The sequence below is a fragment of the Oncorhynchus nerka genome, linkage group LG15, assembly GCF_034236695.1.
Source record: "Oncorhynchus nerka isolate Pitt River linkage group LG15, Oner_Uvic_2.0, whole genome shotgun sequence".
Taxonomy (NCBI): domain Eukaryota; kingdom Metazoa; phylum Chordata; class Actinopteri; order Salmoniformes; family Salmonidae; genus Oncorhynchus; species Oncorhynchus nerka.
The window spans coordinates 21,715,615-21,733,114 of record NC_088410.1 but is presented as its reverse complement, the minus strand read 5'-3'; the positions used below and the strand labels follow the sequence as shown (position 1 = coordinate 21,733,114).

At 46.5% G+C, this 17,500-nt stretch overlaps 1 protein-coding gene across 1 annotated transcript in view; it reads right to left on the bottom strand.

The window, feature by feature from the left end:
* LOC135559803 (voltage-dependent T-type calcium channel subunit alpha-1I-like) overlaps positions 1 to 17,500 on the bottom strand; it is a 171,064-nt gene that overhangs the window by 26,492 nt on the left and 127,072 nt on the right. The window contains exons 15-21 of the mRNA XM_065000682.1: positions 14,995 to 15,180; positions 10,749 to 10,819; positions 9,994 to 10,479; positions 9,645 to 9,745; positions 6,436 to 6,559; positions 5,125 to 5,193; positions 2,334 to 2,512 (exon numbers count right to left, since the gene is read on the bottom strand). Coding sequence (XP_064856754.1) covers positions 2,334 to 2,512; positions 5,125 to 5,193; positions 6,436 to 6,559; positions 9,645 to 9,745; positions 9,994 to 10,479; positions 10,749 to 10,819; positions 14,995 to 15,180 — 1,216 coding nt within the window. The remainder of the gene's footprint in view (positions 1 to 2,333; positions 2,513 to 5,124; positions 5,194 to 6,435; positions 6,560 to 9,644; positions 9,746 to 9,993; positions 10,480 to 10,748; positions 10,820 to 14,994; positions 15,181 to 17,500) is intronic.

Below are 17,500 nucleotides of genomic sequence, written 5' to 3'. Positions count from 1 at the left end.
GGACAAAAAGGACTTCTCATCAATCTGGTCATTATCTATGATTCTGCTATGATGTGTAACAGTGTGTAGAGTGACTGCTGTTAGCACTTATATTCCAGTGTGCAGGAACCCTGGTCATGGACAGAACACAAGGTGTTCAGGATTTCCCCCCAACCCAGCCCAAACAAACCTTCTTCCCCTAGTTAAATAATAATTCAGGTCCCTCAAGCGTGTTAGTGCAGGGCTGGAACAAAAACCTGCACCCTCTTCAGGGTTACGAAGCTCCAGGGCTACGAAGCTCCAGGGTTACAAAGCTCCAGGGTTACGAAGCTCCAGGGTTACGAAGCTCCATGGTTACAAAGCTCCAGGGTTACGAAGCTCCAGGGTTACAAAGCTCCAGGGTTACAAAGCTCCATGGTTACGAAGCTCCAGGGTTACAAAGCTCCATGGTTACAAAGCTCCAGGGTTACGAAGCTCCAGGGTTACGAAGCTCCAGGGTTACGAATTTCCAGGGTTACGAAGCTCCATGGTTATGAAGCTCCAGGGTTATGAAGCTCCAGGGTTACAAAGCTCCAGGGTTACAAAGCTCCATGGTTACAAAGCTCCAGGGTTACAAAGCTCCAGGGTTACAAAGCTCCATGGTTACGAAGCTCCAGGGTTACAAAGCTCCATGGTTACAAAGCTCCAGGGTTACAAAGCTCCAGGGTTACGAAGCTCCAGGGTTACAGCTCCAGGGTTACGAAGCTCCAGGGTTACAAAGCTCCAGGGACACAAAGCTCCATGGTTACGAAGCTCCAGGGTTACGAATTTCCAGGGTTACGAAGCTCCATGGTTATGAAGCTCCAGGGTTACAAACCTCCAGGGTTACGAAGCTCCAGGGTTACAGCTCCAGGGTTACGAAGCTCCAGGGTTACAAAGCTCCAGGGACACAAAGCTCCAGGGTTACGAAGCTCCAGGGTTACGAAGCTCCATGGTTACAAAGCTCCAGGGTTACGAAGCTCCAGGGTTACGAAGCTCCATGGTTACAAAGCTCCAGGGTTACGAAGCTCCAGGGTTACAAAGCTCCAGGGTTACAAAGCTCCATGGTTACGAAGCTCCAGGGTTACAAAGCTCCATGGTTACAAAGCTCCAGGGTTACGAAGCTCCAGGGTTACAAAGCTCCAGGGTTACGAATTTCCAGGGTTACGAAGCTCCATGGTTATGAAGCTCCAGGGTTATGAAGCTCCAGGGTTACAAAGCTCCAGGGTTACAAAGCTCCATGGTTACAAAGCTCCAGGGTTACAAAGCTCCAGGGTTACAAAGCTCCATGGTTACGAAGCTCCAGGGTTACAAAGCTCCATGGTTACAAAGCTCCAGGGTTACAAAGCTCCAGGGTTACGAAGCTCCAGGGTTACAGCTCCAGGGTTACGAAGCTCCAGGGTTACAAAGCTCCAGGGACACAAAGCTCCATGGTTACGAAGCTCCAGGGTTACGAATTTCCAGGGTTACGAAGCTCCATGGTTATGAAGCTCCAGGGTTACAAACCTCCAGGGTTACGAAGCTCCAGGGTTACAGCTCCAGGGTTACGAAGCTCCAGGGTTACAAAGCTCCAGGGACACAAAGCTCCATGGTTACGAAGCTCCATGGTTACGAAGCTCCATGGTTACGAAGCTCCATGGTTACGAAGCTCCAGGGTTACAAAGCTCCAGGGTTATGAAGCTCCAGGGTTACGAAGCTCCAGGGTTACAAAGCTCCATGGTTACGAAGCTCCAGGGTTATGAAGCTCCAGGGTTACAAAGCTCCAGGGTTACAAAGCTCCATGGTTACAAAGGGTTAGGACAACATGATACAGGCCAAGTCCAGCCTGTAGTGAGTCCCTGAGAGAGAAATAGTGGGAGTTACAATCACCTTTTTGGTGTTTGGGTTATCAATCTGATGGTCAAGTGTTACACTGAAGTACATTGACAGACAGTTGCATTGCATAATGCTTTAGATTACGTTCATTTCCAGACCAGATACAATGGACATCTGTTGTTGGTGGCCTATATGCCAGCAAGAGTAAAGAGTCTAACTAATATAAGTAAGTATCAGTCCTGTATTTATGGAGTGAGGAGACAGGTGAAAGGTCAACTGAAATACATTGACATCGTTGACAGACAGTTGCATTGCACCATAATGCTTTACATCACACCGTTTTCCAACATCAGTCCCTTAGTGAGTGAGATGTTAGTGAACGATTAACAACATTATCTATCTTAATATATACAGGTTGGAACAGATCAGCCTGTTATGTCAATGCATTTCTACCAAACAGGGTTTCCTCAGGCAGCATCCAAATAGAATTCCCACAGTTATTTCCAGGTAGTCCTCCCTACCTGAGAGGGCGTAGTGTCCTGAGCAGCCTGAGCACTCTCAGCACCCCCAGGATCTTAGCCCCGCCCGCCATGGACACAACAATGTCAATCAACGACACGAAGACCAGGAAACCATCCAGAACGTTCCAGCTGCTTTTCAGATAGGCCTTCTCACCCAGGTACAGACCCTTAGAGACCACCTGGGAGAGGGAGGAAGGGGGAGAAGGAGGAAGGGGGAGAGGGACGAAGGGGGAGAGGGAGGAAGGGGGAGAGGGAGGAAGGGGGAGAGGGAGGAAGGGGGAGAAGGAGGAAGGGAAGGAGGAGAAGAATGAGAGAGACTTAGAGTTTGTGAATTAATTTTAAGATAGCTAGGTGAGACAACCACATTTCACAGTCATAGTAAGTATATTTTGCCTTCTCACCCTTAGACACCACCTGGGGAGGGAGAGATGGGAGGGGGAGAGAGAGGAGGAGAGGGAGGGGAAGAGGAGTAGGAAGGATGGAAAGAAGAGGAGCGAGACGGAGGAGAAGGAACAGAGGCGGAAAAGGGGGGAGAGGTGGAGGGAGAGGAGGAGAGGATGACGTTGTTAAAGACGTTTTAGGGAAGATGTTCACATGCCCCGTCATTTTGCACTTGCTGACTACCTTCGCGGAAACAACTTTTTTCGACTTCCCAGAAAGGGAGGGTGGTTGTGTGGTTGAAAGTGGAAATATATGTCAGATTCCCATGGCTTCCACTAGAGACATAGAAAATAGAGGGAGGGAGGGAGAGAGGGAAGAGAGGGAGGGAGAGAGGGGAGAGAGAGAGGGAAGGGAAAGAGAGAAAGAGAGAGAGAGGGAAGAGAGGGAGAGAGGAAGCACCAAACAAGGTTGCGTGAGAAAGGTAGAGAGTGGAGGGAGAGGGAGAAGGGAAGAGAGGGAGAGAGAGAGAGGAAGAGAGAGAGAGGGGGAGAGAGGGGGAGAGAGAGAAAGAGAGAGAGGAAGAGAGAGTGGGAGAGAGAGAAAGAGAGAGAGGAAGAGAGAGTGGGAGAGAGAGAAAGAGAGAGAGGAAGAGAGAGTGGGAGAGAGAGAAAGAGAGAGCATAGGGAGGGAGAGTCTTGACAAGTTCAACAAGAGAGGCAGAAGTATTGAGAAAGCTGGAGAGAGTGATGGAAAGAGAGAGAGAGAGAGATAGAGAGAGAGAGGGAGAGAGTGATGGAAAGAGAGAGAGAGAGAGGGAGAGAGAGAGAGAGAGTGAGAGAGAGAGAGAGAGATAGAGAGAGAGGGAGAGAGAGAGAGAGAGAGAGAGAGAGAGAGAGAGAGAGAGAGAGAGAGAGAGAGAGAGGGAGAGAGTGATGGAAAGAGAGAGAGAGAGAGGGAGAGAGAGAGAGAGTGAGAGAGAGAGAGAGATAGAGAGAGAGGGAGAGAGAGAGAGAGAGAGAGAGAGAGATAGAGAGAGAGGGAGAGAGAGAGAGAGAGAGAGAGAGAGAGAGAGAGAGAGATAGAGAGAGAGAGAGAGATAGAGAGAGAGGGAGAGAGAGAGAGAGAGAGAGAGAGAGAGAGAGAGAGAGAGATAGAGAGAGAGAGAGATGGAAAGAGAGAGAGAGAGAGGGAGAGAGAGAGAGAGAGTGAGAGAGAGAGAGAGAGATAGAGAGAGGGAGAGAGAGAGGGGGGAGATAGTGATGGAAAGAGAGAGAGGGAGAGAGAGAGAGAGAGGGAGAGAGAGAGAGGGGGAGATAGTGATGGAAAGAGAGAGAGGGAGAGAGAGGGGGGAGATAGTGATGGAAAGAGAGAGAGGGAGAGAGAGAGAGGGAGAGAGTGATGGAAAGAGAGAGAGGGAGAGAGAGAGAGGGAGAGAGTGATGGAAAGAGAGAGGGAGAGAGAGAGAGAGAGGGAGAGAGTGATGGAAAGAGAGAGAGAGGGAGAGAGAGAGAGAGAGAGGGGGAGAGGGAGTGGAAGGGTAAAATGGTCATTTGTCCAGTGGGCTGGCGCACACACAGACACACAGACACACAGACACACTTCCTGACACTTTTGACACCAAACAAGATGCCAGGCAGCACCGCGACTAAACCTCTGAGTGACAGCACTGAGAGGCGGAGAAATGGCAACAAACACAAGGTGTCATGCCAACTGTTACCACGGTGACCTGAGCAGGTATAGTTCTATAGCCTGAGGGAGACGGAATGAAAACAGTGTTCAACTCCTACGCCGGGGAGGACTGGAAGCTCAATGATGACTAATGGAAGGATTGATCTGTAGGCCTACAGAAACAGCAAGACAACACATTCAGCCACTCTCACACTGATGACAGAGCAGCTCTACAGAACAGAAGACAGTCAGGCTATTAACAAATTCTCACTGTCAGCCATAGGAATCAATATGTGTGATGACGGCTGGAATGTTTTACTCAATCATTGTGTTCTATAATGGAATCTGTGCATTCAAGGCAAATGATGGAGTGCATTTACGAGGGGAAACGTTGTCTAATGAATACCGTTGTTTAATTAGTGTTCCTGAGACAGATGTTAGGTTGACAAGATGACAGTCTCCATACGGAGAGAGAGGATATGAAGGGGTTTGTACAAGACATGGACGAGAGGAGTGAGGTAGAGTGGGACATCCCCAGGACTGGCTAGAGGCTATAGCTGGAGAGAGAGACATTATCTTTTAATTCTATCTAATTATCTCTCCATCGTTAATGATGGACTGAGGAATAGAAAGAGGGAGAAAGGAGAGAAGAAGATGCATGTCGGTAGGTCTCTTTCCATTACAGTCCTAAGAAAGGAGAGGAGAAGAGAGGATGAGAAGAGAGGAGAAATTGGTACGTTACCTTGACGGTCATCTCAGCCACAAATATGGCTGTGAAGACATAGTTGGAGACGGTGAGGAAAAGTCTTTCCTGGAGGGAGGAAGGGAGGGAGGAAGAGAGAGATGGGAGAGAGATGTAGGGAGGGAGGGAGGGGGAGGGAGGGAGAGAGAGATATAGGGAGGGAGGGAGGAGAGAGAGAGAGAGAGATGTAGGGAGGGGGGAGGGGAGGGAGATGTAGGGAGGGAGGGGGAAGGGAGGGAGATGTAGGGAGGGGAGGGGGAAGGGGGAGAGAGACAGATGTAGGGAGGGAGGGGGAAGGGGAGGGAGATGTAGGGAGGGAGGGGGAGGGGAGGGAGATGTAGGGAGGGAGGGGGAAAGGGGAGGGAAATGTAGGGAGGGAGGGGGAAGGGGAGGGAGATAGAGATGTAGGGAGGAGGGGGAAGGGGAGAGAGAGAGAGATGTAGGGAGGAGGGGAAGGGGGTGAGATGTAGGGAGGGAGGGGAAGGGGAGGGAGATGTAGGGAGGGAGGGGGAAGGGGAGGGAGATAGAGATGTAGGGAGGGAGGGGGAAGGGGGAGAGAGAGAGAGATGTAGGGAGGGAGGGGGAAGGGGGAGGGAGATGTAGGGAGGGAGGGGGAAGGGGAGGGAGATGTAGGGAGGGAGGGGGAAGGGGAGGGAGATAGAGATGTAGGGAGGGAGGGGGAAGGGGAAGAGAGAGAGATGTAGGGAGGGAGGGGGAAGGGGAAGAGAGAGAGATGTAGGGAGGGAGGGGGAAGGAGCGAAAAATTGAGAAAGACAGATAATGCCAAGAAAAGTAGAGGGAGGAGAAGAATGACAAAAATGGAAAGACAGAGATAAATTAGGAGAGAGAGAGAGAGAGAGAGAGAGAGAGACAGAGACAGAGAGAGAGAGAGAGAGAGAGAGAGGGAGAGAGAGAGGGAGGGAGGGAATTAGAGCAGGAACACACCAGCACAAATTTATCTTCTGTCAAAAAACTTCGAGACACTTTAGAAAAAGTCTCCAACCTCTAATTTCTCAAGGCTAAAATAGCTCCCAAATCCATCCTTATGAATTTAACATGGAAGCTGTAGGCCTACTGTCTGGTTGTCCAGTGACAAGTAATACACACAGAATAATGAATGAATATGGATATGAAGCAGAGGTGTGTGTGTGTGTGTGTGTGTGTGTGTGTGTGTGTGTGTGAATGTGTGTGTGTGTGTCAGCGTGCATGTATGTGCGTATAAGTGCTTACTTACATGCATGCGTGTGTCTCTCTGTGTGTGTGTGTGTGTGTGTGTGTGTGTGTGTGTGTGTGTGTGTACCCCAGTCTTACCAAGCTGCTCTGCAGTATTTTGGGTCTCTCCAGAGCTACAGTGATACAGTTGAGAAAGATGAAGGATAAAACCACGTAGTCAAAGAGCTTGTGGGCTATAATGGACTGACATAGCAGTCTGAACCTGAGAGAGAGGGAGTGAGAGAGAGGTGGAGGGAGGGAGGGGGGAGGGAGGGAGAGAGAGAGAGAGAGGGAGGGGGAGGAGGGAGGGAGGGAGGGAGAGAGAGAGAGAGAGAGAGAGAGAGAGAGGGAGGCAGGGAGGGATGGTGGGATAGAGGGAGGGAGTGAGGCAGGGGGATGGAGGGATAGAGAGACAGAAAGAAAGAAAGAAAGAAAAAAGGAAGAAAAAAGAAAGAGAAGGAGAGAGAGAGAGAGAAAGGGAGGGATGGATGGAGAGGGGGAGGGAGAGAGAGAGAGAGAAAGGGAGGGATGGATGGAGGGGGAGAGAGGGAGGGATGGAGAGAGAGAGAGGAGGGAGGGAGGGGGAGAGAGAGAGAGAGAGAGAGAGAGAGAGAGAGAGAAAGAAAGAAAGAAAGAAAGAAAGAAAGAAAGAAAGAAAGAAAGAAAGAAAGAAAGAAAGAAAGAAAGAGAAGGAGAGAGAGAGAGAGAAAGGGAGGAATGGATGGAGAGGGGGAGGGAGAGAGAGAAAGGGAGGGATGGATGGAGGGGGGAGTGAAAGAGAAAGGGAGAAAGGGAGGGGGTAAGGTGGGACATAAAAAAGTTAGATTAGAACATGTTACTGAGCCTAGATGTTTGTGATGATTGCACCTGCCACCTACTGAAAGCTTTCATGGAAATGTTTATAATGGGGATTTACTGAGAATGTGTGTTTGTCTATGTACTGTACTGTATGTGTGTGTATCCCTCTGAGCCCACAGCACTCTTCATCTAATCATCACACTGATGAACAGAAAACAGTGAACCACAGCAAAACCTGCTATCTAGACAAAGAGGACGGATCGATACCTGGCAACCCTGTACCCTCTCTATTGATGCAGACCTGGCAACCCTGTCCCCTCTCTATTGATGCAGACCTGGCAACCCTGTTCCCCCTCTATTGATTCAGACCTGGCAACCCTGTCCCCTCTCTATTGATGCAGACCTGGCAACCCTGTCCCCTCTCTATTGATTCAGACCTGGCAACCCTGTCGCCTCTCTATTGATTCAGACCTGGCAACCCTGTCCCCTATATATTGATTCCGACCTGGCAACCCTGTCGCCTATATATTGATTCAGACCTGGCAACCCTGTCCCCTATATATTGATTCAGACCTGGCAACCCTGTCCCCTATATATTGATTCAGACCTGGCAACCCTGTCCCCTATATATTGATTCCGACCTGGCAACCCTGTCCCCTATATATTGATTCAGACCTAGCAACCCTGTCCCCTATATATTGATTCAGACCTGGCAACCCTGTCCCCTATATATTGATTCAGACCTGGCAACCCTGTCCCCTATATATTGATTCAGACCTGGCAACCCTGTCCCCTATATATTGATTCAGACCTGGCAACCCTGTCCCCTATATATTGATTCCGACCTGGCAACCCTGTCGCCTCTCTATTGATTCAGACCTGGCAACACTGTCCCCTATATATTGAATCAGACCTGGCAACCCTGTATTGATCCTGACCAGTGGATGAGCTGGCATAGTAGCACACGCACACGCACACACACACACACACACACACACACACACACACACACACACACACACACACACACACACACACACACACACACACACACAGTTCCCTGTGAAAGCCACTTTATGACAGCCTGGAGCTGTGTTTTAGCAGTGGCAGGTGCAATCAGTCAAGCCTTGGGCCCCTGACGTTCCTGTGTGTGTGTGTGTGTGTGTGTGTGTGTGTGTGTGTGTGTGTGTGTGTGTGTGTGTGTGTGTGTGTGTGTGTGTGTGTGTGTGTGTGTGTGTGAGACAGTAACACCAGTGTACTCAGCATGTAATGGAGTCTGGTGATTGCCAATATGGAGAACAACATACAGCCTGGGACTAAAAGTGATGTGAATTCTCAGGAAAATGAATAAGCTTCTATGTTAGATAGATTTTCAGATAATACAGCTACGAAGTCAAAGCACTTTGTAGTGGTGGCACTTTGTAGTGGTGGTTAGAGCCCCGCACAGGCCTGGACTTTAAGCCCGAGCTCTACCTATGCCTGCGACATTCAGAGCCTACTCTACACAGGCCCTATTTCTTCTGCCAAATTTAAGGCCCTGCCCTAAATCAGACGTAACTTCCATTAGCTGCTCCTCTCTGTCTGTAACTCGCTCCCTGCTCGCACCTCACTCTGCATGCACTCTGATCATGGCAGCTCTGAGTCTGGGAGTATCCATAGCAACGGCTCCGCTTGGGCTGCTCTGCTCAATGACGAGACATGACAGAACAGTTAGCTAACTTCTTCACTCTAAACTCCGACAAAACTCAAGGAACATTATTCTTTTCTGTGAAAGAATCTCTCCTGTCTTATATTTGACGACGTTGAAGCACTTCTGTCACCATGTTATGATCTTAGTCAGATATGACTGTACTGCACAGCAGAGCACGAGCAAATGGCTTGTGAATAATGTCAGGGCCCGTCGGGCTCGGGTCAGGTAGCAGCGCTGTAGTGGTGGGGATTGTACCAAAATAAGAGCTTTAAAGGCAGACTCAGCGATATGATGTAGATGCAGAAAGTAAACGGCATTGTGGGTCAACTTCCACAACAACTAAGAGCGTTGAAGAGACAGACAGGTCTTTATGTGTGTGTGTCTGATTAACAAGAGACAGACAGGTCTTTATGTGTGTGTGTCTGATTAACAAGAGACAGACAGGTCTTTATGTGTGTGTGTCTGAGTAACAAGAGACAGACAGGTCTTTATGTGTGTGTGTCTGAGTAACAAGAGACAGACAGGTCTTTATGTGTGTGTGTCTGAGTAACAAGAGACAGACAGGTCTTTATGTGGGTGTTGTCTGGGTAACAAGAGACAGACAGGTCTTTATGTGTGTGTGTCTGGGTAACAAGAGACAGACAGGTCTTTATGTGTGTGTGTCTGAGTAACAAGAGACAGACAGGTCTTTATGTGTGTGTGTCTGGGTAACAAGAGACAGACAGGTCTTCATGTCTGGGTAACAAGAGACAGACAGGTCTTTATGTGTGTGTGTCTGGGTAACAAGAGACAGACAGGTCTTCATGTCTGAGTAACATACTTGTTCTGTGGTGAGAAGAGGTAGACAGACCAGTCCTCTCTTTTCTCACACCAGTCAGGCCTGTACACCTCCATCATCTTCTGGATACGGAAACAGAGACTCTGGAGGAGGAAGAGAGGAGGAGGGGGAGGAGAGAGAGAGAGTGTGTGAGAAAGAGAGAGAGAAGGAGGGAGAGAGGAAATGTATTATCAATAGAGCAAAATGGGAGGACATTCATGTCACCTCTGGTGGTAATGTTTGATACAATGACTTGGCAGTCATTTCAGTCAAGGACATTTTTCCATTGAGTAAAAACCCTCTGGGTAAACATAGACTACTCAGTTGTAGCCAGTCTTGCAGTAAAACTCACATAGTCTATCTCCTCATCCAGGTCCGATCTGTCCTTGGCGAGGTTCAGCTGAGGGAAGACCTCCGTTAGGAGTTGGGCAGTCTGGGGACCCATAACACTAATAGGACTAGGAGCCTTTCCATTACAATCATGGTGCTCCACTACCATACCCCCACTGCCACTGCTCCCTCCCCCAGAAACACTCCTCATCCTGGGGTTGGGGTGAGACGGAGGTCCCCCGGGGACCTGGAGCATGTTTGGCAGCTCCAGGGAGAGAGCGCGGCGGTCCCGGTGCCGGATGGCATTGCGTCGGGAGAGGAGGGGAAGAGGGGGAGCGTGGTGAGGGGGGAGGCGGAGAGCGGGGGAGAGGAGGAACTCGTGTTCGGCTGAGTGGTAAAGGGAGTGGATGTGGGAGTGGGGGCTTCGGACACGGAGGCTTCCTCCCACCACACCTGCTCCCAGCCCCCCTACCCCCGGGAGGGACAACCCAGGCTGTTCCAGCTGGACCTGAGGGCAGGCAGAATGTGGTGGGTACATGAAGAGTTCATAAAGTAGTTATAACGGATTCATAAAGGATTGGTACGTTCCTGAGATAAATAGTGTATTAGTCAATTAATTAAATCAAATCAAATCAAATCAAATTTTATTTGTCACAATTATGGATCAATAAGGTTACTTTAATCATTCAACAAGGACTAATAGGATATGACTGATTAATTAATGATCGATTCATGATTAATGAAGTAATGAACTATTCCATTGATCTAATTATCTACCTGCGGTTCCATGCACTCTGAGGAGGGGGAGGGCGACCCCAATGGTGGTGCAGGGAACTGCGGCCGTGGTGCTGTAACCAAGACAACAAAAGACAACATGAGAAAATGAACTGGTATTTGAAATGTATACGTTGGTAAATACATGATGTATAAACCATATATACACCATAAAGACAACATTAAGGACCCCGTTTGGCCTCAGTCTCAATACGTCTGGGCGTGGACTCTACAAGCTGCCATGATGACTCGAATGCTTCCCACAGTTGTGTCAAGTTGGCTGGTAGTGGATCTCTACCCTGAATAGCTGGCTCCATCTCATCCCACAGATGCTCAATTGGATTGAGATCTGGTGACTGGGCAGGCCACTGCACTAAGCTGAATTCACTGTCGTGGAACCATTCCTGGACAATCCTAGTCTTGTGGCATGGGGCATTACCCGGCTGAAAACAATCCTTTCACAGATGGATACACTGCTGCCATTAAGGGATGCGCCTGATTGGCAAAGATGTTCAGATATCCTGTGGCATTCAAACATGGCTCCACTTTTATCAAGGGGCCCAATGTGTGCCATGAAAACACACCATCACATCACCACCAGCCTGTAATGTTGACATGTGGCATGATGGATGCATGTATGGTTCTCTCCAAACCCTAGTCCTCCCATCAGCGTGAAACAGCAAGAAGCAGGATTCATCAGACCAGGCAATGTTTTTCCAATTCTCCAGTGTCCAGTGTTTTCATTCCTTAGCCCACTGCAACCGCAGTTTCTGGGTCCAGTGTTTTCATTCCTTAGCCCACTGCAACCGCAGTTTCTGGGTCCAGTGTTTTCATTCCTTAGCCCACTGCAACCGCAGTTTCTGGGTCCAGTGTTTTCATTCCTTAGCCCACTGCAACCGCAGTTTCTGGGTCCAGTGTTTTTGTTCCTTAGCCCACTGCAACCGCAGTTTCTGGGTCCAGTGTTTTCATTCCTTAGCCCACTGCAACCGCAGTTTCTGGGTCCAGTGTTTTCGTTCCTTAGCCCACTGCAACCGCAGTTTCTGGGTCCAGTATTTTCGTTCCTTAGCCCAATGCAACAGCAGTTTCTGGGTCCAGTGTTTTCGTTCCTTAGCCCAATGCAACCGCAGCTTCTGGGTCCAGTGTTTTCGTTCCTTAGCCCAATGCAACAGCAGTTTCTGGGTCCAGTGTTTTCGTTCCTTAGCCCAATGCAACCGCAGCTTCTGGGTCCAGTGTTTTCGTTCCTTAGCCCAATGCAACAGCAGTTTCTGGGTCCAGTGTTTTCGTCCCTTAGCCCAATGCAACAGCAGTTTCTGGGTCCAGTATTTTCGTTCCTTAGCCCACTGCAACCACAGATTCGGGGCTTTTTCTGCTGAAAGAAGTGGAACTGGATTTTTTTAAACCTTTATTTTACTAGGCAAGTCAGTTAAGAACAAATTCTTATTTTCAATGACGGCCTAGGAACAGTGGGTTAACTGCCTGTTCAGGGGCAGAACGACAGATTTGTACCTTGTCAGCTCGGGGATTCGAACTTTCAGTTACTAGTCCAACGCTCTAACCACTAGGCTACCCTGCCTCACCTGGTCAGTCTGTCATGGAAAGAGCAGGTGTTCATAATGATTTGTATACTCAGTGTATACAGTGGGGAGAACAAAATTTGATACACTGCCGATATTGCAGGTTTTCCTACTTACAAAGCATGTAGAGGTCTGGAATTTTTATCATAGGTACACTTCAACTGTGAGAGACGGAATCTAAAACAAAAATCCAGAAAATCACATTGTATGATTTTGAAGTAATTAATTTGCATTTTATTGCATGACATAAGTATTTGATCGATCAGAAAAGCATAACTTAATATTTGGTACAGAAACCTTTTTTTGCAATTACAGAGATATATTAAGTTATGCTTTTCTGATCGATCAAATACTTATGTCATGCAATAAAATGCAAATTAATTAGTTAAAAAGTCATACAATGTGATTTTCTGGATTTTTGTTTTAGATTCCGTCTCTCACAGTTGAAGTGTACCTATGATAAAAATTACAGACCTCTAAATGCTTTGTAAGTAGGGAAACCTGCAAAATCGGCAGTGTATCAAATACTTGTTCTCCCCACTGTGTATTTATATATATATTTATATAAAGACTTTCTAGATAGTTTTTCTGCCTCACCAGTGAAACTTTACCAAGTGAGTTAACTGACCGTTCTAAACAAATGAAGTCTCACCAGTGAAACTTTACCAAGTGAGTTAACTGACCGTTCTAAACAAATGAAGTCTCACCAGTGAAACTTTACCAAGTGAGTTAACTAACCGTTCTAAACAAATGAAGTCTCACCAGTGAAACTTTACCAAGTGAGTTAACTGACCGTTCTAAACAAATGAAGCCTCACCAGTGAAACTTTACCAAAGTGAGTTAACTGACTGTTCTAAACAAATGAAGTCTCACCAGTGAAACTTTACCAAGTGAGTTAACTGACTGTTCTAAACAAATGAAGCCTCACCAGTGAAACTTTACCAAGTGAGTTAACTGACCGTTCTAAACAAATGAAGCCTCACCAGTGAAACTTTACCAAGTGAGTTAACTGACTGTTCTAAACAAATGAAGCCTCACCAGTGAAACTTTACCAAGTGAGTTAACTGACCGTTCTAAACAAATGAAGCCTCACCAGTGAAACTTTACCAAGTGAGTTAACTGACCATTCTAAACAAATGAAGCCTCACCAGTGAAACTTTACCAAAGTGAGTTAACTGACTGTTCTAAACAAATGAAGTCTCACCAGTGAAACTTTACCAAGTGAGTTAACTGACTGTTCTAAACAAATGAAGCCTCACCAGTGAAACTTTACCAAGTGAGTTAACTGACCGTTCTAAACAAATGAAGCCTCACCAGTGAAACTTTACCAAGTGAGTTAACTGACTGTTCTAAACAAATGAAGCCTCACCAGTGAAACTTTACCAAGTGAGTTAACTGACCGTTCTAAACAAATGAAGCCTCACCAGTGAAACTTTACCAAGTGAGTTAACTGACCATTCTAAACAAATGAAGCCTCACCAGTGAAACTTTACCAAGTGAGTTAACTGACCGTTCTAAACAAATGAAGCCTCACCAGTGAAACTTTACCAAGTGAGTTAACTGACCGTTCTAAACAAATGAAGTCTCACCAGTGAAACTTTACCAAGTGAGTTAACTGACTGTCCTAAACAGTGTGTGTGTGTTGCCCTGGGAGGTGATAGCCACTCTGTCAGGATAATTACATGGTTTACTTCTGGAATCGTCCCTGTGACGACAGTCTTTTTCAACGCTATATACCGGAGGAATTTATACCACCGTTGCCACAGCAACGCTTATTTCGTCCCCCCCTTTCTTTTTTTTGTGTGAGATGTGTCTCACCTCATTAAACAGATATACATCAACACATCAGGGAAAAGCCAAAGTGGAAGAAAGACAAAAATGTGTTTTTAGATTCTTCAGGTAAATTGAGTAAATAAAAAAAATGGCATCATTGATCAAACAATGAACTTGGAACTCTCTCATGCTACTGGCAGGGGACAGAAACATTCATGTTAACTTTACCCCCCAGGCAGTGGAGTATACAATGATTGTGGAGGCCTTCAGCAAAGATGTCTTACATTGTTATTAACATGTGACAATGAAGACAAGTATGTCATTAAACTATACATAATCCTCTCTTCCTCTCTCTCTCTATCTTCCTCTCTCACTCTCTTCTCTTTCTCTCTCTCTGTCGCTCTCATTCTCTCTCTCTCTCGCCTTCCCTCTCTCTCTCTCGTTTAATTAACGGTGGTTGCCATGGCGACTGGAATCCTGGGAACTGAGCCAGGCTCAATCAACCAAAGGCAGGCTTCGGCTCGACAGACAGACAGATGCGTGGAGTCCAGGGAGTTCCTGAACTGGGAACGTTGTGATCAGAATCTCCCCCGTCCCCTGGAATGTTTATCGAATTGAAGACTCCATCCGGAATAGTCTGCGGCTGACTAGTGGCTAAGCAGACCCTTGATAACTGCCATTATGTGGCGTGTAGTGTGTCATTTGTGTAATGCAACTTGTACATAGTCTGTGGTCTAGGAAATCATAGACTGCGGACATTTAAAGAATAGCTGTTATATTTACGATATGCTAAGTGTTGCTATTAGGGAAAGTCTTCTTTTAAGGGTATTTACACTGAGAAATGATGGGTTAATGGTTGAGTGTGTGTGTGTGTGTGTGTGTGTGTGTGTGTGTGTGTGTACATCTCACCAGAGAGAATGATCTCCTCTGCTCCAGGTTGGCCTTGCCCAGACTCATAACGCTGCTCTTCCGTGACCCCAGGGCATAGGTCAGCCTGTCAGTGGGGTATGACCCCCTGGGGGTCATCACCGGGGTCAACGTGGTCAACTCCAGGTGCCCGTTAGGGGTCAAAGTGCAGATCTTAGGATCTAAAAGGGCAAAGGTGAAGAAGAAGAAGGACAGAGCTTTATATAAATAATTGCATTCGGTCTCTAAAACAGGCCTCGTAGTGTTTACTAAATCCTCATATATACCCCCAGCTAGCTCCACTTGTTTGAAGCATTCAAATATTAACACACATGATTCCTACTCTCCAGTCTTCATCCATAACGTAACACCCCAAGGAGACACAGAACAGAGTTATCCACAACAGGAATACTAGGTCTGACACCTCACATAGAGCCCCACATTGGAGGTGTCACAATACCTATAAAACCTAGGAGTCACACAGGGAAATGGTTCCAATCATTTTCCCCACAGGGGATTTCAGAAACACTTAAAATAAGGGCTGTGTTTTCGGCTGTGTTTCCTGTAGACCCTGGCATGACGTTTTGATAATCATGTAAATCCCTCTCGGACAAGGCAACTTGTGTCAATATATTAGTCTCTATTTACTCTCAGAATTGAAAATGCTAATTAGCATCAAAGTAAGACGATAAGACTACAAATCCCTGCAAGCTCCTGCACTTCATCTATAGCTGGCACCTTTGTTAACGGGTACATTTAAAAAAAAACTTTAGCCAATTTATTAATGACTAAATTTACCTTTGCCTCGATTCAGCAGTCTCGTCCACATCATCACTGCATTTGTACTTCTCTATGATAGCCACGTTAGCAGCTAATTAGCATCACATTTGGGTGGTAAATACAGACTAATACATTGATAAAGGTCACCTTGTCCGGGAGAGATTTACATGGTTATCAAAACATTAAATCAGAGTAAGACTACATGAAACACAGCCCTTATTTTAAGTGTTTCTAAAATCCCCTGTGGGAAAAATGAATGGTGGAAAAACTATTGGAACCATTTCCTTGTTTGACCGCTAGGTTTTCTGGGTATTATGACTCATACTGTGGTACTCTATGGAGGTTGGGATTTACAGAACATGTTCTCCGGGTCTTAGATGATCTAATAGTGTTTCTGGCTGAGCTCAGGGGGCTCTGTAAGCTGATTGGCTAAACCGGGGTCAGAGTTATGATTTATAGATAACAGACGGGGTTCTTTTTGTCAGTTAGAACACGTAGTCTTACTCTCTTTTCTCTTTCACTCAGTCTGAGGAGAGCTTGAAGCTGCCTTGGTTCAAATAAGGTGAGGACATCTGTAATGGAAGTGGGAGACTGTGAGGAAGAGTTGATGTGGGTGGGTGGGGGGGGGAGTGTGGGAGTGTGTGTGTGTGTGTGTATGTGTTTGTGTGTTGTAGAGAACACTGAGTGCTACCCAGAATGAACCCCAAAACAGCCCTTCCTGTCTCCATGTGTGTCCCTGTCTACTTCAGCACTCTGTGCACTATAACTCCTCACTGCATGACTATACTTTGGTATGAATCCCATCCAGAATTCAATAGTTGTCTTGGGAACCACCTTATTCCTTTGTCTGTGACTGAATACCTTGTCCGTGTACAATGTTTTCCAGGATGCTCTACCCCCACCCCTTTTAATGTGTTGTGTATAACATCCTTGAAACATGAGCATAAAGAATGCTCTGCTTTGTCCTCTGCTTGTCCTACAAACCATTGTACAGGCGTTGTATTCTGGATGTTACCATCCAAACCATAGCATTATATTGTGAATGTTACCATCCAAACCATAGCATTATATTGTGAATGTTACCATCCAAACCATAGCATTACATTCTGAATGTTACCATCCAAACCATAGCATTATATTGTGAATGTTACCATCCAAACCATAGCATTACATTCTGAATGTTACCATCCAAACCATAGCATTACATTCTGAATGTTACCATCCAAACCACAGCATTACATTCTGAATGTTACCATCCAAACCATAGCATTATATTGTGAATGTTACCATCCAAACCATAGCATTATATTGTGAATGTTACCATCCAAACCATAGCATTACATTCTGGATGTTACCATCCAAACCACAGCATTATATTGTGAATGTTACCATCCAAACCATAGCATTATATTGTGAATGTTACCATCCAAACCATAGCATTACATTGTGAATGTTACCATCCAAACCACAGCATTACATTGTGGATGTTACCATCCAAACCATAGCATTATATTGTGAATGTTACCATCCAAACCATAGCATTACATTGTGGATGTTACCATCCAAACCATAGCATTATATTCTGGATGTTACCATCCAAACCATAGCATTATATTGTGAATGTTACCATCCAAACCATAGCATTATATTGTGAATGTTACCATCCAAACCATAGCATTACATTCTGAATGTTACCATCCAAACCATAGCATTATATTGTGA